At 27.2% G+C, this 27964-nt stretch overlaps 2 protein-coding genes across 2 annotated transcripts in view; one reads left to right on the forward strand and one right to left on the reverse strand.

Moving 5' to 3' along the window:
- Nucleotides 1–8780, reverse strand: part of LOC111633640 (calcium-binding mitochondrial carrier protein SCaMC-3-like) — an 88615-nt gene extending 79835 nt beyond the window's left edge. The window contains exons 1-2 of the mRNA XM_023378245.1: nucleotides 8195–8780; nucleotides 3843–3969 (exon numbers count right to left, since the gene is read on the reverse strand). Of these exons, the coding sequence (XP_023234013.1) occupies nucleotides 3843–3969; nucleotides 8195–8398 (331 nt within the window). The 5' untranslated portion in view covers nucleotides 8399–8780. The remainder of the gene's footprint in view (nucleotides 1–3842; nucleotides 3970–8194) is intronic.
- Nucleotides 8781–8849: 69 nt separating this feature from the next.
- The window catches only part of LOC111633641 (protein FAM102A-like), a 43702-nt gene continuing 24587 nt past the window's right edge, over nucleotides 8850–27964 (forward strand). The window contains 4 exon segments of the mRNA XM_023378246.1: nucleotides 8850–8993; nucleotides 13390–13447; nucleotides 24749–24971; nucleotides 26892–27017. Of these exon segments, the coding sequence (XP_023234014.1) occupies nucleotides 24826–24971; nucleotides 26892–27017 (272 nt within the window). The 5' untranslated portion in view covers nucleotides 8850–8993; nucleotides 13390–13447; nucleotides 24749–24825.

Below are 27964 nucleotides of genomic sequence, written 5' to 3' on the forward strand. Positions count from 1 at the left end.
TATAATTTCTATTATTATATTAAAAATAAATTTATTATATTTATAAATATATTTCAAGTTTTAATAAAAATATGTACAGTGGAATTCCATTAACACAGCATCAGGTATGCCAGCAAACCTAATAAGCCATCATGTCCAGCTCATCTTTACTTAGTGCACTGATAATCCTCCCTATTCATCTGTATTTATACATAACTAGGTAGCCAGTTAATTAAAACTTAAAATAATAATTAAATTTTAAAATATTTAATTTAAATTTAAATATAACTTTTATAACAAAACAAACTGAAACTAAAATTAAAAGTAGAATCAAAATTAATTAATTAAAATCAAATCAATTTAAACATAATTTTTCATTAAATATGGATAAAGTATTTGATTGATTTGGTTATATTTCATCCCAGCAGTTGAGTCTTTATTTATAGCACTTCTTTGTAAAGTGTTAGTTTCAGTTTTATAAGTAATGAACATTTGCTTTTAATATGTAAAATATATAGAATATACATATATAGAAATTGAATATAGAGTAGATAGAGATAAAAGTGCACAAAGTAAGATTAGTGTTTTTTTTTGTTTCAAACCAACCGAGGTAGGAATAATCTGAAAAAATTGAAATGGTGTGTTAAACAATCATAAAAGGCCAATTTTTAGTTTTACATGTAGTAGTAGTAGCAGTAAGACAGGTATCACTCTTTGGTATGACCTGTGTTATGGAAAAAGGGGGAAGATGGGGTGGGGGTGAAAAAAGAAAAGGAATGAAAAGAAAAGGGTTGAGATCCATGGGCATCCCGTGACGGTGTTTTATAAGGAATAATCAGCAGAAAAAACAATAACGATAACAAGAATGGATAACAGAGGAATACAGGTTGGGAGTGACACGGAATACAAATTGAGAGTTTTACACGTAAAGCTATGTAAAATTTTGTCCAGGAAATAAAAAAAACCATGAAAAAATTGCATTGTCCAATAAGTCAGTATAATTGATAACCTGGCACCACATCAGTCCCAATGATCCAGGTTAATGGAATGTCACTATAATTACTAGATATATCTTATTTTAGATTCTTTTCAAGACTGTTTTTACAAAGCTAATTACTTAATTTTGAATAAATCACATACTTTTCTATTACTAATATTTTTCATATGAAATTTAAATCTTTAAGTGGCTATAAAATTAATTATAATAATGCTTAGAAAAAAGTAAATAATTTCTTATTTATAATTATTATTTAGTTCTGTAACCTACAGTTATATTAAAAATAACTTCTATTTAAAATACAGTAATGCCCCGAACTTACACGATAGGTGGGACAGAGCAATAACCATGGAAGTCGAATTCGCGTAAGTCGGGGTATAATTTCGCAATTTGTCTAAAATCCAAGTCGGATGTATGTAAGCTAATAAATGTTCTCGTTAATCTTATCTTGTCTTTTGATTCGTTCACGGTTACAAGAAATCACCACATAGTGTCTCTCAAGGCTCTGTAGATATAACAAACACAGAAATAAATTGTAGTTGTGTGTCGATTCCATGCGACACGTCCGAACATGTAAGCTGAACAATAGTGTGGGGGGGAGGTGAGTAATCAAGAGTTGTGTGGAGCTCAAACAAAAGATGAATCGACGAGATTTGAAAATCACATACCGGGTTCGCATAAGTCGGGGTAGCGTAAGTCAAGGTATTACTGTACAGTACATTAAGGATAACAGTTCGTAATTATAAATAGTGATGTTAATTATTTTTTAATATTTGCATTGTTCTCACTAAATTCTATAACAACTTAATCTAATAATTAATTTTTATATTACTATTAATTCAACTAATTTTTACATTAATTACTATGAATTAATAGTAATATAAAAATTAATTTAAAATATAAAATAAGTTACACAAAAAATTTATTTAAAATTTAAAATTTGCAAATAAAGCTTTTTTATAATTTAAAAAACTTTTCTGAAAATATGCTCCTAATAATACACAATTCTTAACCAATCTATTTATAAAAATGTTTCATAAAGTTTCAGTCAATTATTAAAATATATATATATATAAAAATCAATAAGGAAAAGTCACGTTTTCTTTTTCAGTACAAAACGTCAGTATAAAAATAGATACAACTAAGTATATTATTACTTGTTAATTCTAAAACAATATGATTTATGTAATACAAAGAAAAACTCATTTTTATACTTTATACATAAACTTGGAAACAATTTTATATATTTCATAATTATATAAAATTTGACTGTATTTTTCTGAAATATATTTTACTCAAAAAATGTTTTCTGTTTTGTAGTTTACACATTAATATAATTATGTAAGGAAGAATAAAAAAAAAGTGTTTTATAAAAAACATTATTAAACATTATAACACTATTAAAAAATATTATATATATAAATAATGTATGTATGTAAAACACTTTTTTTTTTATTCTTCCTTACATTATATATTATAGCACCACAATTAAAGAAATCAACAGCATTAACTTTTTGAACTTCTAAATATGTAAAGGACTATTAAAAATGTTTTATCAACAGTTTTTAATTACAGAACTATTTTTAGGGTACCTATGGACATTTAAATAATATATTCTATAATAGTCTTCATTTCATAATTTTTAATAAATATATAATTCAATATAACTTTTTAATTATTATGTATATATATATATATGTGTGTGTGTGTGTAGTATTATGTAAAAAAATTAAAAACAATTTTTACATTTCCCAGTTGTTATATATAGCAGAGAAAGTATGGTGAAACTGGTCAAAAAATGACCACCCCAAGATTTTTAATTTTTGGACTCAGGGCCTTCAAATATAGAGAAATGCAAAAAAAATTTGGGGGTTTTTCTGTATGTATAGATGTTTATTTGTGTGGCATGATCTTGTTCACCCACTTTAAAGTTTAATAATGGCCATGCCTTTTGTCAAAAATTTTTGAAATTTTGCAAGTTTATATATTAGGGGATCAATGCTATTAAATTTTATTGGTTAAAGATTGAGTGAGTGGGGAGATAGAGGGTGGTTATACTTAGAGTTGGACTTAATGAAGATTTTACTCATTACTAGTATTTACAAGTTTTTTATAAAATTCATCTCTACTATCAAATTTAATTTTTTTACCATTTACAATAATCATTAACATAAAATTTTTAAAAAATAAAATATAACAGAAAATACCACATACAATTTTAAATTTATTTTGCTAGAAAAGTTACACAACTCATTATTGATTTTTTTATATATATTTTACTTAATTTTTTTTTAAATTTGGAAAATTATTTTATACAAGCAACTACTAATAGAAAATTTTAAATGCTTGTAATTAGAGTATAAATTATTATTATTCTAAATATTTTCTTTATCAGCAAAACTGAAGTTTCTTAATTTGTTAATAAACAACATAATTATGACAAAACCAGAACTGAAATTATCCAGATATATCAGTCTATGTCATAGCAGTTAATTCCTAAATAAAACTTGGACTTATTCCAATATTTCATTTAGGAGTTAACATGAAAATTATTTTCTAAATAATTCATAAATGTAATCCAAATAATTATAAACAACAAAGGGTATTAAGTATGTTGGAAAATACTGTATAATAAAATTCCAGAACTACCAAGTTTAGATCAACAGTTATTATTCACCATTAGATAATTTAATACTATTAAATATGATAATTATTGATCTTAACTAAATTATAACAATTTATTACGTATAATCCAGATATATCCAAGATCTATTTTACATGTGAAGATATTAAAAACATGAATGGTCTTATTTGTTTTAAATGTATTATATTAATTTTTCATTGAAAAAGTAAATTCGTAACTTACCATCTTTATTTTCATCAAGACTTTTAAAAACTACCATCAGTCGTTTCTCATGTTCAATAACATAATGAACAAACTCTGCAAAATCTACATGTCCACTCTTTGCCAAGTCAGACTTTTCAAAAAACCTCTGAAATTAAAAAAAAAAAAATTCATATTTTTCAAAATATTCATCTATATTGTTAATTTTATAAGATTAAAATATACTGCATAAAAATTTAATTTCTTTGATTTAATGACAATTTAATACATACAGCTAACTTAATTTTTTCAGTGACTAATTTAAAATAGAAGATAGTTCTTATTTTTCATTCTTTAACTAAATGGTAAAAACTAGCTAAAAGATCAATATTTCATCATTTTGTAAAATTTTTAAATTATGCATCAGTTAATAAATAACTGATCGAAACTACCATGTTACATTATTTCATTTGGTATAAAATCTTGAGAAAATTCTTGATACAAAAAGTATATAATATTGAAATATCTGGATTGTATTTAGATATTTATAAAGTTTCTCAGACAGTTTTCTGTTTATACTTTTCCCTTTTTAAATAAATGAATATAGAACAAGCAATTATTTATTGTGACATTGTCACAATATCAGGCTGAAATTTTTAATCATATTTTAATAATTTTTTTAATTTAAAATATATGCTCTCCACCTCAAATTAGTAGTGTCTTTCCCCTGTACATCATACTTTTCTGTTAGTAATCTAACTAACACCTTTCAGGGGAAAATTTTTCAATTGAAATAATGTGACTTTTGATTTGCATCAGAAGTTCATATATAGTTAATCAAGGGATCCCTAATCTTTCCATATCTGATCTTAGCTTTCATCTATCTAACTCCATTCTTGATATTAAGGAAAGACAGACAGAGTGGGAATTTATAGGTCTACAATTCTTTCAAATTGCAGACCAAAAAATTATTGCATCATATCAACTGAATAAATTTAACATACCATAATTATACTTTCTGTATATCAGTTCATTTTTTAAGCTTTTAAAGCTGTATGACTTGACTGCAGTCTCATAGCCAGAAATAAATCATTGGGGCTAATTAAAACAATTGCAACTGATATTTTTCTCTTTTCCAGCCAACACTAGGCCTACTAGCTACAGTACAAGTGTAAAAAAATTAACAGTTACCTAAGTTTACATGATGAAAACAAAAGCATATATTATGTATACTATAGAGACATTGCTAAGACAAGAGGACAGTCACTTCATAGCCCTGGTAGATACAGCTTTACTTGACTGCACTTCCAAGCTTGAAAATCCCATCTTCTTTACATACCAAATGGTTAATTGTTACTTGTTTTCTTGATGGATTCTTTAGTGATTAGTTTTCTTCAGCAAAATTTATACTTATCACAGAGGGAATGCACCAGTAATTGACTTTGCCAACATTATTATACAAGAAAATGCATTTCAAGCTTTCTGCTCCTCTTCAGTCTGTTATTACAGATCTACTTAATTGAACAATAAATGCTACATAATTCTAATACACCATACTGAATAAACCCGCAACAAGTTGCTCTACTTTCCTGGTAGCATTTAAAATTTTGGTGGTGCCAACTGATGTCATATTTTATTTTAGAAAGTTGTTATATTTCAAACTATTCTAAAATGGCAAAAATCTTAATTTCAAGAGTAGGGATGTGTTTTATAAAAAATTATAAATGCAAACAAGGAGTAAAATCTGACCTTACTGGAGATATGTGTGACCACCTTTATCTTCCCACCCCCTCAACCTTTAATCACCAATATTTAAAAGCCTCAATCCCCTTAATAAACAAATCTCCCTGCAAAATTTCAGAAATTTTTGACAAAAAGCACAGGTGTTATTAAGCTTCATGCCACACACACATACTAACATCCATACATACAGAAATTACCCCAAATTTTTTTGCATTTCTCAATGTTTCAAGGCGTTCCAAGTCCAAAATATAAAAATCTTGGGAGGGGGATCATTTTTTGCCGCATCACCATTTTTTTTCTCTGCATAACGGCCAAGAAAGTAAATAATACTCACATTAAAAAGTTTAAATGCAGTAAATTAACTTTGACTGTTTTTTAAAATTAAATTAGTGACCACTGCATGAATCAACCTTGTATTCATATCATAAACTAAGAAATAAAATTAGGCTATGAATACAAAGTTGATTCATCCAATAGTCACTAATATAATTTTAAAAAACATTCAAAGGTAATTTACTGTATTTAAACTTTTTAATATATTATTTATTCAGTACTATATATTAGAATTATTTAGCATTTATTGTTTAATTAAATAGATCTGCAATAGACTGGATAGAGGCAGAATGCCTGAAATGCATTTCCTTAATAAAATTGGCAAAATCAATTACTGGTGTGTTCCCTGTGTGATTAGTTCTCTTCAGCAAAATTTATACTTATCACTAAAGAATGCCAAACAGTGGTCCTAGATTATTCCTGAAATTTCATTCTCTGTATTCTTGCCCTAGAATTTTTTGTTGTTTTCAAATATATTTACATTTGATCTTTAAAAAGTTTGAAAAATTTTGATTTTAAAGAATTTCAAGCAATCTTAATAACATTTATTATATTTTTATCAAATTATCAAAAAAGTAAATTAAGAAAATTATAACTGATAATTACTATTAATTAATTAATATTCAACACTGAAATCTTGAGTACAGTACTGAAATGTAGATTTGACATCTTTTGGCATTGTTTTGGCATCTCTTCCCATATGGACAAATGATTATCACAACCTAGGCAACTGGAATCACTTACTGTAGGCAACTGCTGTGGTAGTCACTACATTAAACAAAGCTCTACTATTTATTATTCTTCATTTACTTGCAATAACGCAATTTAATAATCTTAATTTTAACTTTTTGGTTATATTAAATGCATAGATTAAGAACCCTTTGGTCTTTTAAATATTAGATTTGTTAATTTGAACTTGTTAAGATAATTTGTCATGAAATTGTAATGGGTGTGTTATAGAATGGAATGCAAAAATAAGACAATTTTACTTAGAACTAAAGATTTGCATAAACTATAAAATCATTATAGGTATGTATTTAGTAGATAAAAAGAATAAATTGTAAACACTACAAATGTCCTCTCTTAACCAGAGCTACAGCAATGTTTTGACACACTTGGCAATGCATTAGTTTTTAGTCCACAGCTCAAATGGTTATGAGGCCTATGTCTTTTGTTCAAAACTTCTGACATTTCTCAAGGAAATGTTTCCAAAAATTTTCAGAAAAATGGTTTGGGAGTTATGGGTATAGTGTCCTTATTCTCAAAACTTTGCACATTACAAAATTGTTTACTTGTATAAATTTTTAATTTATCATTATTATTTTTTTCAGATGATTGCAGTTCTGTAGAATAGGCCTTTTTCTGCTCTGAGAGCAATAAGAGACTGTTTATGAGGCATGGGGGGTGCTTGGTGCCTTTCACACCTCACATCCTCGAATTTGCCCCATTGCCAATGTATTTTCCCCAGTTACGGCTCTGCTAGTAACTGGGAAAAAAAATTAAAGTTTTGATAAAATCCTGAGATAATCTGAAAATACTCTTGATAATCAATTGTTCTTTAACTAATCAAGGTCAAACATTAAATGTTCTATACTATAATAGTAAGAGACATTAATGTTCTATATTTAAAAACAAAAGTTAAGAAATACAATCTTACTTTATTCTAATTCTGTCATTTAATTCTTAACAGCTCTATAAATATCCATACAAAATTTATTTTAATAAAAATAGTTGAAATTTTAAACTAAAACTGTGCAGTTCAATTAAAATATATATATATTATTATTATTATTAAGAATACTTTGATGGTATATATATATATACCATCAAAGTATTCTTAAAATTTACTTTCTGTTAACAAGCAACAAATATTGGACTGCATTTTTAAAATTTAAATAACTAAATTTTAAAAATGCAATTCAATATTTCATATAAAAATAAAGTTTTTAATTAGTATTACAATTACAATTCACAAATTCTGAATGTTCTTTCATTTATTATTTTTACTAAGAAATTTGACCCAACACAAAATTAAAGGTACAAGTTTACCTTTCACACAGAAAGCCGTACCGAAGTAAACACACAACTCTCCAAACACATCAGTCAAAACTGTGTCGTTTCCAAGTTAAATCAATAATCTTCATATATTAGGAATATTTACACTCACCAGATCTTTAAAATGGGGTTTTTAAATTTCTATCTATCTATTACCGTATTATGTATTGTAACTGCAGATCTAATATCAATTAATCTCCTTCTATGGCGTATTTTGTTAACTTATATATATAGGGGTTACTTTAAATCGAAATGAACCTTACCTGGACATGATTTGAATCGTACGGGACGCCTAATTTCTGGAAGGATTTGGTTAAATCTTTTATATTGATCCTCCCGTCTCCATCCACATCGAGTTGCTTAAACAGTTTCTCCAATCGTTCTTCTTGCTGAGAAGGCAATTCTTGGTAATAATGAGGAGGATGAGTAATTATCCTCTCGTGAGTTTTTTCTCCAACCGGAGACATTTTTATTTAAAAAAAAAACTATCCCCAAATATTTAATTCATTTCAAAAACACTACAGTAGATTAGGCTTAATGGAATTACCACACACAATATACATTTTGACTCGAAACTTCCAAAGTATTTATTCAATCAAATAAATATATATAAACTTTAAGCTTTCCTAATAAATAAAACCGTTCTATTTTCACTTTTACACGGCCTTATAATCAAAATTCCGACAAACATTTCTAGTCTTACAAGGACACGAGACTGTGGCCATATTAACTCTAACCAGACGATCGGATCACTGAACCGCATTCGAAAAAATACTAAAATAATATTCGATACGCCCAATTAATATCGAAATATTATTAAAATATATATTAATATATTAAAGATAATATTATTTAATCTAAAATTTAGAATATCGCTGTTAGAAATTTGCTCAAGAAATTAAAAAAAAAATTGCTGCGGATCTGCTTAATGGTCGACGGATCGTCAGATGGTGATTGATAAAATTTACTGCAGTTTCGTTAGCCGTTTATATCTTTTGTGTATTTTGTACTAACGGAATCGTTTCATTATACTTAACGACATTTACTATTTTTTATTTAATTGTAAGTATTTTACTTCGCAGTTTATTTTGAAAATAATGACACTTAATTTTAGGCTTAACTTTCATTATTAAAAAAAAAATAGGCTTGATGAACTCTTACGTAATTTTTATTGACCTGTAAATTAGTTAATGGCAAAAATTTTCGATGTATTTTATACGATGATTAACCTTTTTTGTGTGTGTGTAGCTTTATAATTGTGAATTTGCATTCCTAATTTGTAAGCGAGGGAAACTGAGTGGGTTGAATAGAATGGGATGTGTTACTGTGATCCTTGAAAGTATCAGATGTTTTGAAAAAGCGACTTAGGAAAAAATTGTTAATCTATCACGACACCCCTTCACTTTATATTGCAAACATAGATAAGTGCTTTGACAATGACTTTTATTTTTCAAACGTATTTTATTATATTGAAATTAGTGAAGATTTTATCTAAAAACTTGTAAGTTTATTGAGGTTTGTTTTTCTGTTTTTTATAAAATGGAAATAATTATTTTAATATTTCAGAAATGTTTTGAGTAATTTAGTTTATATATAATTAGAAGTTAATTTTAATTTATTATAAATTTTTCATTTTTATTTGGAAACAATTTGTATAATTGTTTCATAATTTTACAGTTTTCATTAGTTTTGAAATAATAATGACATAAATTTTAAATTTGATACTGAATATTTACTACATTTAATATTTTCTGAAATATAAACATCATTGAAATTGAAAAACATATGATGTAATAATTTGAAAATATGTTTATATTTAAAATACTTTTTATGGATTTTTATTATGTACACAATTGCTAATATCTCAATGATTACTGCTCTAGTTGAGATTCTAGTTTATTATATCAAATTTTCCTGTAAAGTTAGTGATTATTAGTGGTGTTATTAATATGAATAATTGTCAGTTGTAATCAAATATAGATATTCATTTGTGTGTGTGTGTATCTCCTAATAGGTATAAAAATATATGTGGTTCTTGGAATGGCTATAAGTAAAATAAATTCCATCAACAATAATAATCGTAAAGATTATATGATAATTCGAAATACATTGTTTGGTAGAGGTTTTGCTCGCATAGTTCAAATAACATGACTGATAACGTATCTTTTTAATTTGCAAAAGTTGTAGATTTTAATCCCGAGTCAAATTTTCTTATTAGATATTTATGTAAATTTAGTAAATAAGCATTATTCATTTGTTAATATTAAAATGGACGATCGTTGCTTGTCTGCATTACCAAATTTGTTAAATTAATTATTAGTCAAAGCAATATATAAAAATTGTCATAAGCCGTTAATTTTGACAATTATTAATATTTATTTTAGGTGTGATTTAGAAGTGATTCATTGATGCATTTCATTATCTAGAGCACATTTAATACTAGTTTAAATATATCAGGTAATTGGCTAAATGACTCATGTCATTTAACCTACTAAATAAATTATATATTGAAAAAAGACGTTTACTGTTTGGTCTTCTATATATCAAGAATTAGTGTGTAATATTTCTTTAGTTTTTAAGACATTAAATTTTTTGTAGTTACTAATTTTGATATTCTGTCTTTCTTAAATATTCCGTTTTCAATGAATGTTATGTAACTAATGTGACCTCCAACCTCCAGGCTTTTATGAAATAAATTGATTGTATTTTATCAAAACAAAATCAACTTCTTGTAAAAAGTTCAAAAGATAAGTTTTTTTAGTTTTTTGAATGTTAAATAATTATTCAGAGTTATGTTGTAATTTACTTGTTAAACAATTTTGAAACAATTAATGTATATAATTTTTTCATTTTTCATTAAAAGTAATAAGAGTTTGCTGAATTAAAACAAATATCAACAAATGAGATTTTTTTTTGTTAGACTTTGAAATCTAAATACTTTTTATTGTAATAAATTTATCTTTTAAAACATCCCAAGAAAATCCTTACTTTTAAATATTTTAGTATATCTTATTGTATGTTAAAAAAATTTAAAATACTACTGTGTAACATTTTAGTGTAGAATTTTAACAAATTTTGAGTGAATATTATTTATAAATGTTATTTTTATTCAAGTGGTAATATAATTTTAAATTAATATATAGTATAAAATTGTACATCCTTAAGATATTTTACTGTACATACAAAGTACTTTTACATATTATTTTAAATATGTTAGAAAATAATTTAATTGAAATCTTTAACATTATGATAGATTTTTACTATGTAGGGAAATGATTATATTGAAATATTTACTTCAATTGATTTGATCTGGAACTGATCTAGTTGTTTTGGATCAAATCATCTGGAAATGATTAAAATAATCACTTACAGATCCATAATTTAATATTTTCCTTCTGTCATGTTTCAGTTTATATTTCTTGCAATTGTTACTGAATTACTATTACAGAAACTATTGACTTGAAACTATTTATTGATTCTTATTGTAAGTGAAATATCTTTATCCTTTGTTAATTTATCAGCACTCTTCTGCCTTGTTATTCATGAGTAACATGACAAGGTTTCAACCATTGTGTGCATCATATGACACAAGGTCCACTGATGCATGCATAATGCTGCTTTCATTGAGTAACTGTAATTACAGGAGTAAATTTTTTTAAATTGTTTGCTCTAGTAGGAACGCATGGGAAAAGATTTTCCTTTGGGGATTTAATGAAAAAAAAAGTATAGAATTTTTGGTGTTTGTATTTTGAAAAGTATCAAATTAAATAACAGAATAGATGGCAATAGCTCTATTTTGTTATCCCCTATACTTACATGCTAGACTTACATGGAAAAGTGCCAAGATGGATAACAAAACAGATGTTCATAAGTCTGGTTTGTTATACCATCTGTTTACACATAAGACCTAAAAGACAATTTGTCATCATGAATAACAAAATAGACATAAATATAAGTTTGTTTTGTTAGTCTTTTTACATGCTATACAATTAAGGTGCATCCCATAAATATAGTTTTACTTACTAAAATTAAGTTTTTAATCTGTTCAAAGAAATGAAGAAATTGTTAACAATAACCCTCCAACAGCCATATAACATTGGGCTATAATTTGGAAATAATAATTATAATGTACTAATAAATTTGGACTAGAGGGAGGCATTAGGTGTCTCCCTTTCCTTCGAAAACAAATTTTTTTTATAAAAATCTGAATCGTTGATTTTTTTTTATTCCTGAAGGTCGTCATTCAAATGGCCGAAAACATTTGAAAAGTTAATAAAAATGGCCTGCATATTAAAGGTTTTTGTCAAGGTTTGGTTGTTATTTAAGTGCAGTTAGAGAAGAGTCTGAAGTTAAAGTTACAGTAAAACAACTAGCTTATCCATATTTGATAAATGTAAAAACATTTAAAACTAATTAGAACAAAATGAGGAAATAGTCTTTATATTTATGAAATTTTATGCAAGAAAAAAAAATTAATTTTGATGCCAAAAAGTTGTTAATTTTAATATCTTTGCAATTTACATTTGTTTTTGTAATTTGGTCCTAAGTTTAAAGTGCTTATACTCATATTTATTTTACTTTCCCAGCTGTTATGTATACATAACAAGGGAAAGTATTGGAATCATGTCAAATTTGACCAAGTGATTTGCATATCTCCATGTTTTGAGACCACCTGAATATAAAAAAAAAATAGAAAATATCCTATGTATGTGTATATTTTGTACTATCTTAGGATGGGATAATGATGAGATGAAATTGGGCATGGTAGCTTATGTATAAGAGGCAGAGCTGACACTATCATTTCAGCAAACTAGGCAACTGCCTAGGACACAAGCCATGAAGGAGTGCAAAATTTCAAGCCATGCTTTATTCACACTTCACTAAAATATTAAATTAAATAGTGATATATGATTTAGGTATAGATTCTTTTTCTTCATCTCACTCACAGCACACTATTTAACTCTTGGTTCTTTTTTGTTCCTTACCTAATTGATTTGTACTTACCATTGTTTAAAATCTGGTTGAGATATTTAACTGAATTTTAAAGTATACTAGCTGTGCCTGCAGTTTTTCCTGCGTGGAATTCAGTTTGTGGCAATGTTCAGCACAAGTCCGGACACGTGCACTGCATATCACGCCAACTGTGCTGCACGGTTACCTATCTCGTATATGTATGCGTCTTGCCGTAAACCAAAAATATAATGCTTATCTAGATGATATCTTTTAATTTATATGAATGTTTAACGGAATAATATTTAGCCTAAGTCCATCCTGAAGGTCCGTTCTAAATATTGGTGAAAGAATTTTTGAAATCGGATGAGTAGTTTCGGAGATTACCTCCTACATTCAAACAAACTTTACCTCTTTACAATATTAGTATAGATATATAATCGAATATATAAAGTATATATATTTGATATAGTATTTCAATTAATAAATTTTTGTTTTCTTAATATAGATGAAGAAGAAAGATATATATTTGTTTTTGCTGAAGGAAAGAAATAATGCTGCTAATTGTAAGAAAAAGTTTTTTTACATTGTATTTTGATGTTTATTATATTTAAAAGATTTATTCATTTTAAAAATATTTTAAATAATTATATAATAGTTGTATTATCTCAATTTTTTATAGAATTATCAGCAAATATCTCTAATAGTAGAATTTGAGATAGAAAATATTAAAAAAACTGTCATTCCATGAGAAACTATAGTAATTAAATAAATTAGCAAAGTAAAATTGTAAAGAGTAAAAAAAGGTAAAGACAAAAGAATTAAGATTTTAACCAAAAAAAACACAAAAATAAAAGTGTACTATAATGTACCAGTACATTTATGTAAAATTAATATTTCAAATGAAAAAGCTAGTTAAAATCTTCTAAAACTTTAACTATTGATTTAGATGTTTTATGTAGGTTGTACTAACATTTAATATCTATCTAACAGTTAAATCATCAAGTTATTGTTGTTTTTCATTTTCATTGAACCAATCTTGGACATTAATGAAAAGTCTCTTATTAGTGAGGTTGAGGCTGAAGTTTTAAATGTGAAAATTTGTACGTTGGACATTCAGCGCTGCTTTCCTGTAAGCCTAGAAGTTTGACAATGGTGTTTTGGAATGTCGAGCATGATTCCTTTGGCTATCCAAACACCATTGTCAAACTTCTAGGCTTACAGGAAAGCAGTACTGAACGTCAGACGTACACGTTTTTGCATTTAAAACTTTGGCCTCAACCTCGCTATTAACTTAATTGCTTTACGTTAATAGATTGATAGTTAATAGAAAAGCAAGATGACTTCCATATTATTTTGTCAATGATAATAGAAGAGTATTTAATGATCATTGAGGAATTAAATAAACCTTTAGAATTTATATTGGAATTTTACATTAGCTGATAAGCTAGGAATATCATAATGTTCTTATTTTGGATACTGTGATCATAAAGTCAACATCCTTGGTATTTTTGCAGTTGTAGTCAAATTGATTCCAAAAACTCAATATTGTATTCACTATTGAGTCTTAAAATTGATTTAACTAAACAATTTTATTATGATATATGTATTTACTTGAATGTAAGACACTGTTTTTGGTTTCTTAATATAGAGTGTATCTTAGATTTGATGTAATATGTCACACTTAGCAACATCTAGTGCCATGCATCTTATTTCTCTGTCACTAATTCTATTATGTCATTTTAATAATTTTATTAGACCAATATTCATAATAGTAAATATTTAAGAAATTAAATCAGCCCAATCTGATCAGTCTGTTATAGTGTCATAAGTACTTGGATAAAAATTGCAGGAAAACCTTGTGTGCACTCTTTCAAAAAATGCTGCATTTCCAAGGTTTCAATTGACACTGAGGATGATTGCATGTGAAAATATGAGAGCATCAAATCCAGTGCGGATTCCCAAGAGCCTAACACTGAAAGTGAAGAAATTTTTCAACTTTGATATTTGTTATGTTGTGTGGGTTTGATCAGCAAGATAACATGTGTCCAAAATAACCTTAATGTCATTCAAGATATTAAAAACAAATACAGTAGAGCGTTGATTATCCGAATCAACTGGGGTTGTTTGGAAAATTTATTTTTCAGTTTTCAGATCTCCAAGTAATTTCACTTCAATAGAACACAGTTTAAAGCTACAAAATTTAATTATGCATAGTGAGAAGCAGATTGCTACAATCAATGATAAAACCCAAATATATCTGAATATTTTTTAAAAAGTAATACTGACTCTAATTCATCACTTACTATAATGGTTCATATTTCAATTTTGCATGGTATCTTTATTCTATTGGGTTGTTCCGAAAGTAAGTTCATTTTTTTCCGTGGAAAAAACTTATGAAATTTGAGATTATCGTGGTAAAACACTACACCTGTTTTGTTGATCAACTCTGGCTGCCTTTTCTGTTTGATGATATTACTCAGTTTGTTTACTCTATGGCAGTATACTTTCGAATCAATTGTTAAATTGTCTGGTAAAAGCTCCAAAAAAATTTCTTTAATCCCACCAAAGAGAGCATTTCTTTTTAAGAACATGTGGAACCCATATATCAAGCTTTGAAACAAAACCAATTTGTTTCAAGTAATTATAAACGGTTCAATTTGACAAATTTAATCTCTTAGTGATTTCACATGTTGTTATTTGGCAGTTTGCTTCAATCAGTACCTTTATTTTGTTTTCATTGGCTTCAACTGACCATCCAGAATGTGGTGCATCTTCAATATTGAAATTGCCAGAATGAAATTTTGTAAACCAGTTTTGGTACTGTTGTTCTGTCAATACATCTTCACCATACACGTTGCACAATTTTTTTCTCGCTTAAACAGCATTCTTACCTGTTCAGTAATAAAAGAGCAAAACATTCCAAAAATGCTGCTTTCGATCTTCCATATTTGATGGACACAAAATAAACAATTGCATGAAATCAAACAAAATTTTTTACAAATAAGCCTTAAAATGCTAGCTGTCAAAATATATAATGATAATACGGTTTAGAATGAAAATGACGGGAAAAATACGACTAATACGTCTAGTGGTAAAAAAAAAACGAACTTACGTTTCGAACAACCCAATATGTTCATAAATAAAAAAAATAGTGCAGAGTAGCCCCTCATTATATTGCACTTGTTGGGCAACAAAGAAAAAGCCTTGTATATCTGGTGGTGCAATATAAACGAGTACTAAAACATATAATAGAACATCAAAACTTATAAAATTACAGAGTAAAAATTTTCTAAAGAGCAAAATAATGTTGCTACTGGATAAAAACTTTAGAAGTTTCTATTTAGAAATAAAAATTCTGAGCTTTTACTAAACAGATTTATACATGCTTTGGAATCTCTATCCTTTGTTTTTTCATCAGCAAGTGTTTCTGATATAAAATAAGATTTGTTTAGCAATACTAAATTTTATTTGTGGTTATATCATATTAAATGACTGTTATGTAAACATTGATACCATGAATGTCCATTTAGCATTATTGTTTCTTTAACAATGAAATTTAAAGACAAATACTGTCCATATAAAAACAAAATATCAGTTGTGATTTTATTATACAGTGTTGTATTTCACAATAAATTGCTCATTAAAAATTTATCCATTCATTTTGTATCAACTGGATAGATTAGACTCAAAAAACACACCTTTAAAAGATCCAGCAAAGAAATTTACTAAATAATGTTTTCATTCGGTTTAACTGATCATCTTCAGTTATGATACAATCAAACGTGAAAATAGAATGTAAATACAAAAATTTAAAAATAAATGATGATAAGAATTCTAAAACAGATAAATAAAAAGTTGCTACTAGGTAAAAATTTTGGAACTTTCTGTTCAGAAATAAAGAAATATTTTCCTTGCACATTTTGCAGTGAGTTTCAAATTTCACACCTTTTATGTGAATTGACTATATTGTATCAATAAAGGTATGAAATTTTGAATTCACAGAAACTTGTAAATTTGGAGACGGTACTTAAAACCAGTAAATAAACAGCTTTTTAATATCAAAAGGAAACAAATGATAATTGATCCGTCCACCTGTTTTGCCTATTTAGATCTTGACAAATTTATTGTTTCACCTGTAGTGATAGTTTCAAGGACAATGGTAGGAATAAAATATATTTCATTACAAAATGGAAATTGATATTTTAAAATTTATTGACTCAAGTGCTTTTAAAATTTGGGGACCAAAAAAAAAAATAGCACAATATATTTACTATTGAACACAAGACTGTGTTATTATTAAAACACTTGGCGTTTATCCACTTTATTCAGTCAACTGAATAAAGTGGATAAACGACAAGTGTTTTAATAATAACAGTCTTGTGTTCAATAGTAAATAAATACGAAAACACGGTTTCAAAAAACGAAGCACAATATATCTGAATCATAATATAATGAGGTAGCTACTATATTATGATTACCTTTTAAAGGTAATCATAAAACTTGCACAAATACCTTTCTTAATGGACAGTCATTTTGGTCTCAAAAGTTGTTTCACTATATTGTTACATCACTAGACTGTTTTAAGATACAGTAGATCCCCCTATAAAACCGTTTCCTATAGTTATGATTCCTATAAAAATTGTGGCAGTACAGTAGATCCCCCTATAAAACCGTTTCCTATAGTTATGATTCCTATAAAAATTGTGGCAGTATCCGTAAACAACGGTAAAAATAACTCCTATAATACGTAAAACGTCATCGGGCAGCCGAACTACTTTCCCGCCGTCCGTAGCGCCACGCTACGGACGTTTAGGCGGATAAATTGAGTTTTGTATCGTCTGTTCATATAATTATATATAAATTAGGTACTGTACATATAATTATATATTAATTATATATAAATTAGGTACTGTATATATAATTATATATTAACTTAATTTATTGTAACTTTATTATAATTAAATATATATTTTTCGCCGTCTAGCGTCACGCTACGGCGAGTTAGGCGACCTATCGTCTGTCCAGTACTGTAATTTTATACATTTCTTGTGAAAGAAACATTTCTTATTTAACGGCCATAAAAATTATTTATATTAAGGATGTCTCCAAAGGTCAACGAAGTTTTCGCAGAAAAATAATATCAGAAATCGCGGCCGCGGTTTGATGCGCTGTTCCGCGACGAAACCAAGCTTTAGCAACGGGCGTAGTCGAACGGTACACACTCGGTAAGCAATCCTACAATTTTTTGTTTATAACGTAGTTTATACGGATTATTTTCAAAAAAATATACGTATTTTGGAAATGTTGAGTCGAATTAGTCTAGAATCGATTAATTTTATGAAAGAAAACCTTTCAAACAGCCGTAGTCCGTAAACTATGATTCCTACAAAATTGATTCATAAAGAACGGAACATATCTACCGTCTTATAGGGGGATCTACTGTATTAATGCTATTGTGTTATAACAGTGATTATTTGTTTAGCCCTGTCATCAGATTTGTCTATTGAGCAGCTAGAGCTTAAAAGTATTTTTTTTTTTTTTTTAAATACTGTAAAGACTAATGGAACAATAAAAGATTAGTTGTTACTTTCTGCAGGGAGGGAAAAAACCTATGTGCAGTAAGTCTGACCTAATCATATTTAGGTTAGAGGAAAATGTGTGTGTTTTGTGATTTCTTAAAAGGATATCTGGTATTTGTAATCTACTTTATATTAAAAATTTCTTGTGAACCTGGTACCATATTGATAAAGATAACTAAAATGCTTATTTCAGGAAATCAAGTTATTTTTATTAAGAAGCATTTTTATTCTTTTATAATGTTTTCAGCTCAACATTTGAAGAGGAATGCCATTTGTTAGTGTATCAGATCAATCATTTTTAAAATTTTATGCAAACTTCAACTTTTTTTATTACATTAAAATAAACCTTTTCATTTTTGCATAACCAATTGACAAGTTAATTTTGACTGACTTCTGTATAGAATTTTACCAAACTTAAAGAATGTTTATTTAGCATTTCAAACATTATTCCATTTTTTTAGAGTGGTCCTTTTTGTTCAAATATTTCAAATTTAATTTTTTTATTCAATATTTTTAATTTCTCAATATTTCAAACTTAAAGGTTTTTACTCTTGTATTTTTTCTTATTCATCTGCTATGCACTAACAGCATTAGAATTTTCATTCTGGGAGAGCAGAGGTGGTGTGGAACATTATTTTAGTAGGGCGTGCATTATCTGTGCATTTTATCATCAAACTAAATAATTTTTAAAATTAGCAATTATTTTCAATAATATTTTAGGTATAAAATGCTTACTTTCAGATAGCTAACAGTTTAAATTTTTTATGTAGGAACATTTATGTATTTTAAACATTAATAAATTGAAAGACACATTTATAATCTCATTATTTTATTTTTATTCCATACAATGTGTTAGATATATTTTTCTGATTGACTTTCAACAGGTTACTAAATGTTGCAATGTCATAATGAAATGAATAATTCTTACTTCATAATAAACCTCTCCATTGTATTTTTCCTATATATTCATGTATCTAATTACTTTCATTTTGAATTACTTTACATTTTAAAGTACTTTTCATTTCACAATGAATATCTAATAATTTTCCCTTAAGTTGTTTTTGTAATTATGCTATAAATTAGTTAAATTCCACAAATAAAAATCATTTTATTTATTTAAAATGGACAAAAACATTTACATACATTTAACATAATAGTTAATTTCTTTGCTGCTAAAAAATTTTCATGGGGATTATTTGTGGTTTTTATGTAGCAATTTAGTGTAATCAATAGGATAGCAGTCAGTTAACTTTAAAAATAATATTTAAATGAAGGCAATTAAAATTTTAAACAAGTCAAAAACTAGGAAAAAGAAAAGTCATCTGAACACAATTAAGCATGGTTGCCATGGAAATGAACACACAGTTGTTACAGTTGCAAGATTATAAACTTTATATAGGAAAAAAATATTAAATAACCAATGAATTCAAGTTAAATGATTACAGGTTGAAATGAGAATTGATAGTTTAAATCTGCTAGAAAACATTTTGATAATATACTAGTGTATCATTTCCACAGCTAAACTCATTTTTTTCTCCCTGCCCTATATAATTATATAGGACAAATTTTTAAATTTAAATAAATTATTATTTATGATTTTTAACTTGAATATATTTTGTCTATGCGTTAAGTAATTAGTTAAATATAATTTTAAAAATTTCAAGCATAATTTAAATTTGGTAGTCCTGTGTGATTTATTTTTTTAATGAATACAGATTTTTGTACATACATCACATTTTATACATAAACAAAACTATTCATAATATATTCGTTTATATTGAGATATGAAAATTACATAATTTATTTGTTTATAAGTATTTTTTAATTGTAGAATTAGTGTGAGAATATATATATAATAGCTGTATTATGTTAATATTTAAATTATTTTATAAATTATTTATAAATTATGAAATGTCTTATATATAGATAGGAATATTCATTCTTAGGCCTGTGTATTTACAGTACAGCCAAACACATATAATGAGAATATGTTTGGCTGTACATATGCAGAATTGGTTATTTATACATACTGTGTGTAAAAATATGTTATACAGTAAAACCTGTATAAATTGGAATCACTTGGTACCAAATATTTTTCTAGTTTGGCAGATTTCCATTTTGAACAGGTTTTCTTTTTAATACAGAAATATTATATTAAGCATGTGTTTGTGTGTGGAGATTTCCAGCAATATTAACAGATGTTCTGAAATTAAATAGCTTTGAACAGATTTGTTTATATGAATATGAAAGCTTGTCAGTTTTTTGTAATGTTATTTAAGAGTTTTATTAAGAAACAAACTTTTGACACACAAAATGGCTTCATCAGGTAGCTTACAAAGAATGTAATGGTTTTTAGAACATTATGGATAACAAACCAGATTTATGAATACAACAATCATAGAAGATACCTTATTTAAATTTCACATTTGTACAAATACATTCAGAAGGTCACTGCTTAGCTTCCAAAGGAATAAAATGTATACCAAAGCCTAAAAATAGTGATTAAAACTTTTTATTAACACCAAAAAACCTGATAAGCTTTCATATTTGCAAGTTATTGTGGCATATGTTGATATTGTATTGAATTTTATTTATATAGAACTGTTTTGTAAACAACTTGAAAACATTTTTAAAAATTAGGATTAAAATATATGAGAGAGAAATGTTTATAAAACAAACTGTTTTTGTATAAAAATAGATTTTTAAGTTTGGTTTTTATTAAAAATATTTAATGAAGAAAAATTAAGTTTTAAAGATAATTATTTTTGTTTAAATATCAAAAAATAACCTTTTTCTTCTTACCAGCAAAATGTTTATTAATGGAACAGATGTATTCAGCCTGATTTATAGCCTTATCTCAGGTCTACCATCAATCCTAGTATAAAAACTTTTTATTTTGGGATATTAAATAGTTTGACACACCCACCAGATTCAAAATAGTTCTTTTTTAAAAAATAAAGAATACAGTAGTGCCTCATACTTTGAATTTAATTCATAATGAATGATAGGCTGTTTGAAGTTCTGAATCAATTTTTTTTTCTATTAGAAATACAGGTACTCCTCACTTCGTGACCTGCCTGCTTAACGACCAATTGAGTTTCGACCTGCAATTCAGGAAATCCCCTTTCTCAGCTTGAGTGTCAATCAGTGGCAATTGGTGACATGCTTACTGAGCGTAGTATAGGCTTGCTATGCACTTTTTTAGTCAATTTGATGTAATTTAAACAATTGCGGACCTTGCCAATGTACTTAATTTAGATGTTGAAGTGGAAGACATTGCTGAATTAGTGGATTATGCTGATGGAGAGCTAACAAGATTTAATAGAGTTAGAAACGATGCAGTATTTGGAAGAGGAAGAAGACGAAAGAAGTGAAAAAGAAATTCACGGTACATGGGTTAGTTGGTGTGTTCTCCAAAATTAATGCGGCTATGTTGGAACTTGAGGCTATGGACCCTAATACTGAACATTTTAAAATAAAGTTGAACATGGGATGAGTGAACTTTTGAAGTTCTATAGAGAAATTTATCAAGAAAAAAAGATTACAATGCAAACCACAGTTAAGAGTTTCTTTTCAACTGTTACATCTAAGACCTCTGCCCTTGAAGGTACAACTTTTATTTCATCGTCGTCATCTCCTTTACCTGGGAAAAAACCTCTACAAATCCAGATAACCAAATAAATAAATGATAATATGTATAGTACATATGCATGTCTTTTTATGAATAAATTTGAAGTTTGTTGCATAATTTTTATAATTTTACAATGATCCTATATTCCTGGCGCAAGCTCCTCACTTATCACCCAATTCACTTAACAATGTAGTCGTAGGAACGGAACTTGGTCATAAAGTGAGGAGTACCTGTAATGGAAAACAAATTAATTCATTTCCAGATCCTAAACAATACCCATTTTAATAAATTTAAAACAGCAAACATGTCATTTAAGGTAAAAATAATTAATTGCACTAATAATAAATTAAAACACAAAAACAATAAATAAAAAACACAAATACTGTATAATAAAATGAAAATTATGTTTAATGTTCACACACCGTTGACTTTGGCATCTTAAACATATCCATCAGATGGCACATGTGTACTGCTTTCATGCAAAGCATGAAAGCAGTACACATGTGGCATCTGATGGATATGTTTAAGTTCCTTTTTCATCTCAATCATTGATATTACAACTTTCCTCTCTTTAGACCTTGTTACTTCTACATACTTTAGCATGCCATGGTTAATAAGTAAAAGTTATATTTATTGGATTGAACAGAAAGTTTCTGCATATTTCCATGTTACTTAATATAAATGTGTGATTTACTTATAAAAGTTGTACAATTTAACACATTATTACTAATTTACATTGTATTCTTTATTTAGAAGCTTATTTTACACTTAAAGTGCATTTTTTTACTGCACACATAATTGACCTTTGAAGCATTGTTTAAACTCAAAGGCAAATTTTTGTCTAATTTAGCATTCAAACTCTGAAGCATTTGAAGTATGAGGTACCAAAGGACCACTTTGGTACCTTGTACTTTGAACTACTCTATTTCTATTGTGTAATATTTTGTACACTTTGCTGTTAAGTCAATAACTGAGTTTGGCAGTTATATTTTCTTGCAGTTTCTTAATAGTGATCTGAGTCTTGTATCAAAGTTAGCTACTACATGTCTGGACTCAGCTAGTGTGTGTTGTTTTGTTATAATGTAATTAAGGAAGGATTGCCCTTCTGTACTGCGGATATACTTTTGTGTTATTCTTGCACCAATTTTCTTGTGTATTCACATCTTACTGCAAGCTTATCTACATATCTGATTTCCTTTCCTGTGTGCAACACATCTATACAATGTGTGAATGCCCATCTCACTAACATAAGGAGGGTGTTCACAAAAAATGTAGTGTAAATTTTGATAGGGCAATAGGAGTGTATTGTATTCTGATTACAGATGAAAGAAATTATAGTAATTTGATTTATATTGGCACTATGGTTAAGTCAATCGCCAATAGAATTAAAGAACATAAACACAACATTGAAAAAGTAAGTCGGTAACATCACTTGCCATATATGTCAGCAAGGCGGAGTTGTATGCCAGAGTTGAAGAAACACAATTAATTAAATTGAACTTTAAAAAGGACAACATAAAAGCTTTGTTTTGAAAATTTCAAGAACCTCTAATGTTGAAAGGAAACTGCATTAATTATAAGGATGGAAAATCATGTTGACAGCCTGACAGTTGTGTTAGGATCACCCATGCATGAGGTGCAAAAATGGAGGCCAAATGTGACTTAACCAATTTTTTATGAGTAAATAGTAATGTCTGAATGAGAGATATAATTATTTATATGTATGGTTTATAAAGAGAATTATTTTGAATCTGGTGGGCCTGTCATAAATTATTCGATATTCCAAAATAGAATGTCTTCATATTAGAGTTGACGATAGACCTGAGTTAGTCCCATAAATCAAGCTAAAAATGTTTGTTCCATTAATAAACATTCTGCTGGAAAGAATAAAAGGTTATTTTTTGATACTTGCAAGTAGTTCCAGTTTTGTTTTCAATTTTCTTATTTTTGTTCATTAATCAGTTTTTGTAAATATAAATACAGTAGAGCATCAATTATCTAACTCAATTGGGGACTGGGGTTGGTCGGATAACTGAAAAAACAGATAACCGAAAAGTAATATACATTATTAGTATAGTATATTAGTATATCCCATGTAATTAGTATATTGCTATTAACCTACTTCGTGTTGAATGTTAAGCCTAACAAAATTTTATTTTAAATAATAATCATCACTATTGTGTCGTTTAAAAATTATTTTAAAATTATTTTATTGCTCACAAAACAAACAACCAGTCATAATTAGAAAATTAAGCCTCATTTAAATACTGGCCTCCCTTTCATGGTCGAGTTGCCGGCTAAAACACCAAAAATGTAACGAAAATAATATTAAAGGAGCCAAGACATAGCCAAATATTATAGCACCGCATCACCAGCAGACATTTGAATTTGACGACTAGAACGCAGTCTGTTAACCGATGTGACGGTTGATCGGGGGTCAGATAATCGATGCTCTACTGTACTTTTACTTTAAAATTTTGATAGGAACTTAAAAGATCATTTTTTTAATATATCTCCTGAAGGTTTAAAAAACAAATTAACAATGATACATATATTTCAAAATTTTTTTATTTATATTCAAATATCTAAAGATTCATTTTTATTTATTTCTTTATGAATTTAACAGTTGTTTAATAATAATTCTATTCTTTTAGAATGAAAAGCAGAATATAGTTCTTTATGATGAAAATTTTGGTATAATGTAGCAACGGTTACATAAATTTGCTATAAAATGTCATTCATGATAAAGAAAAAGAAATATAAATTTCAAGTGGATTTTCTACTAGATGAATTATCTTCTGTTCCATTTTTGAAGGGCATCCTTTTTTCAAAGGTTCGTTTGTTAGATGGTGGAAATTTTATTGAAATGTCCCAGAGGTAAGATATTTTTTTAATTTTAAATTTTATAGTGTTGTTTTGTTCTGATATTGAAATTGTATAAAAAAAATTTAATTTGTATTATTTTATTAAAAATAATTTAATTATAAGGAAATACTACTAAATTTTTGGGCATGCTTGTTTATTTTTATTATCAATACAATCAAATCATTAAACACTGTATTTCTGGCTATATTTCAGCTATTTTTGTTATCAAAACTTAGTAATTTGGTCTAAAGGTGGACCCATTACCAGTAAATTCAGTAAAAATAGGTATATAATTTTTTGAAGCCAAGTATTTATTTGTATATGCTTTTACATGTACTGTCAAACTCCTTATTTACACTTTTACATGTACTGTCAAACTCCTTATTTACACTTTTTCAAGAGACCTCCCAAAAAAAGTGTAAATTAAAGGAATATGTATAATGAATGCATTTTGTTTTTACTCAAGATACTGTTCACTGTATGTTTAACCTTATGTAAACTTTTGTAAGTTAAAAACTAGTCACAGTATTAAAATAACAATTTATTAAAATTATTATTTCATTTTAAAAGTTACAGACTTATCTATAAAAATGTGTAAGTTCTAGAAGATATAGAAAAACCGAAATGTAATTTATGAAAAAAATGTATACATAAACTATAGGGAAAAATTGAGACCAGAAAAATGTGATCTAAATTGCAGGAAAACATTAATTCTGGAAATGTATATATGAGGTTGGACTATTTTTTTGAAACACTTTGTTGTGTATATTTGTATTTTTATATATTGAAGACATAAAAGCATCAAATGATTTTATTTAAACCACAAAATTAGTTTACATCATTTTTCTTTTAAATTATAACCTTAACATGGTGCTAACATTATACTTAAAACTTATGGACAGTTTGACAATTTGTTTTCTACCTGTGATGCCTAGAGCACAGTGGTGATTTTAGCTTAGTAACTTCTTAGTTGACAAAATGGAAAACATTTATTTGAATGGGAGTGGTCACACTGGCTACTTTTTAATCATGGTAAGTAAAAAGTTAAAGCATGCTCTATTTTTTTTAAGCTGTTGCATTTCAAAAATAGAAAAAAGGAAATTTAATTTGACATAGTGCTACAGTAGAACCTCGAAAACTCGGCTCTCGATAACCCGGCACCCCAGATAACTCGGCCACACCCTGGCAGGGCAAAAAAATCCTTAGTTAATTAATTTTCATTATCGCAGCTTTATAAAAGTATAAAAGCTCTCATAAAGTATTTTTCTGAGGTCTGTGTTATCAGGTAAATTACTGTACACAGTGTATTCAATAATTTTCATTTTCATGTAGTAAAGGCTCTATGCCTTCATAAAGGACGTACTTTTCCTTTGTTTAAGGGTATTTGGGCAGTTTATTCTCTGTTATATTCTTAAGTAAACAATACATACAAGTACAGAACAGTATTTTCTGAGGAAACACTCGTACTTATTTTTTTAACACCATTCCCGATAACCCGGCATTTTCACAAACTCGGCCACCCTTCGGTTCACATTAGGCCGAGTTTTCGAGGTTCTACTGTAGTAATTTCTTTAGTTGCTGACTTACCAATGAGTTGGCAGCTAAACAGTCACTAGTGTGATGTTTTTGTGTTTGAAGTCAAAATTAAAAAATTATTAGTAATGTACTGGTAAACTGAAAACATTCTAAAACTTACCATTTTATCAGTAATTTAAAAAAAAACCATAAGTTTTCAATTCCTAGATGCCATCTTGTATTGAATTTCTTTAATTATTATAGCAAAATTTAGCCCAAGATAATCTGATAATTAATGACATGAGTGTAAATTTTTAAAATTTGATTTCAGCTATTAATTAATTCAATAATGAATTAATAATATAAGATTTTTTGTATTTGCAAAAATATTTAGTTATTTTATAAATGTATTTACAGAGAGGCTGTTCAAGATCATTGTGTGAAATGGGGATCACAGTTCTCATTTTGTTGTAAAATGACAGCCAATGCTTATACTGGAATTCTAGAAACATGTATTTGTCGGGTATCTGTACGTAAGGTAATGTTTTCATGTACATTGATCTAATTATGTAGTGAGATATCTAATTTTTAATGTATAACTTTTTAAATAAGAAGGTTAGTTTTGAAATTTATTTAAATTGAAATAGAAAGACAGAATTACATCTATTAGATTTAAAATTTGATAACATACAAATTAAAATTTTACTATTTTGTTCAGTCTAGTAAATAAAAAAATTGTTTTAATCTTTTTAAATAAAATAAATATTACCATCATGTAAGTTTTAATATGTCAAATGTGGTAATTGAGACATTATTTCATATAAAATGAGTTTTGAATTGCAGCTTATTTTATTCAAAATACTTTAATAAATCATACATATAAAATAAAATGTTAAATTACTTAGGTACACACAAAATTTCAATAGACAGATAACTTTAACACATTAATTCAGAGATAATACAGAAATTCTGTGTACAGTGATGTTAGGATGGATTAACAGGTCTGAAATTGTAAATATAATACAAATTTTTATTTAAGATTTCAATTTTCCTACTTCTAACAGCGTCTAACATGTTTAGTTAGTTGTAGTAATTCTACTGATATCTATATAATCAATCTGTGTCAAATTTTAATTTCATAAATCATCTCAAAAAATATTCAAATATCTAAAGATTCATTTTTATTTATTTCTTTATGAATTTAACAGTTGTTTAATAATAATTCTATTCTTTTAGAATGAAAAGCAGAATATAGTTCTTTATGATGAAAATTTTGGTATAATGTAGCAACGGTTACATAAATTTGCTATAAAATGTCATTCATGATAAAGAAAAAGAAATATAAATTTCAAGTGGATTTTCTACTAGATGAATTATCTTCTGTTCCATTTTTGAAGGGCATCCTTTTTTCAAAGGTTCGTTTGTTAGATGGTGGAAATTTTATTGAAATGTCCCAGAGGTAAGATATTTTTTTAATTTTAAATTTTATA

Source organism: Centruroides sculpturatus, unplaced genomic scaffold (genome assembly GCF_000671375.1).
Source record: "Centruroides sculpturatus isolate CEXI.00-Female unplaced genomic scaffold, Cexi_2.0 scaffold837, whole genome shotgun sequence".
NCBI lineage: Eukaryota > Metazoa > Arthropoda > Arachnida > Scorpiones > Buthidae > Centruroides > Centruroides sculpturatus.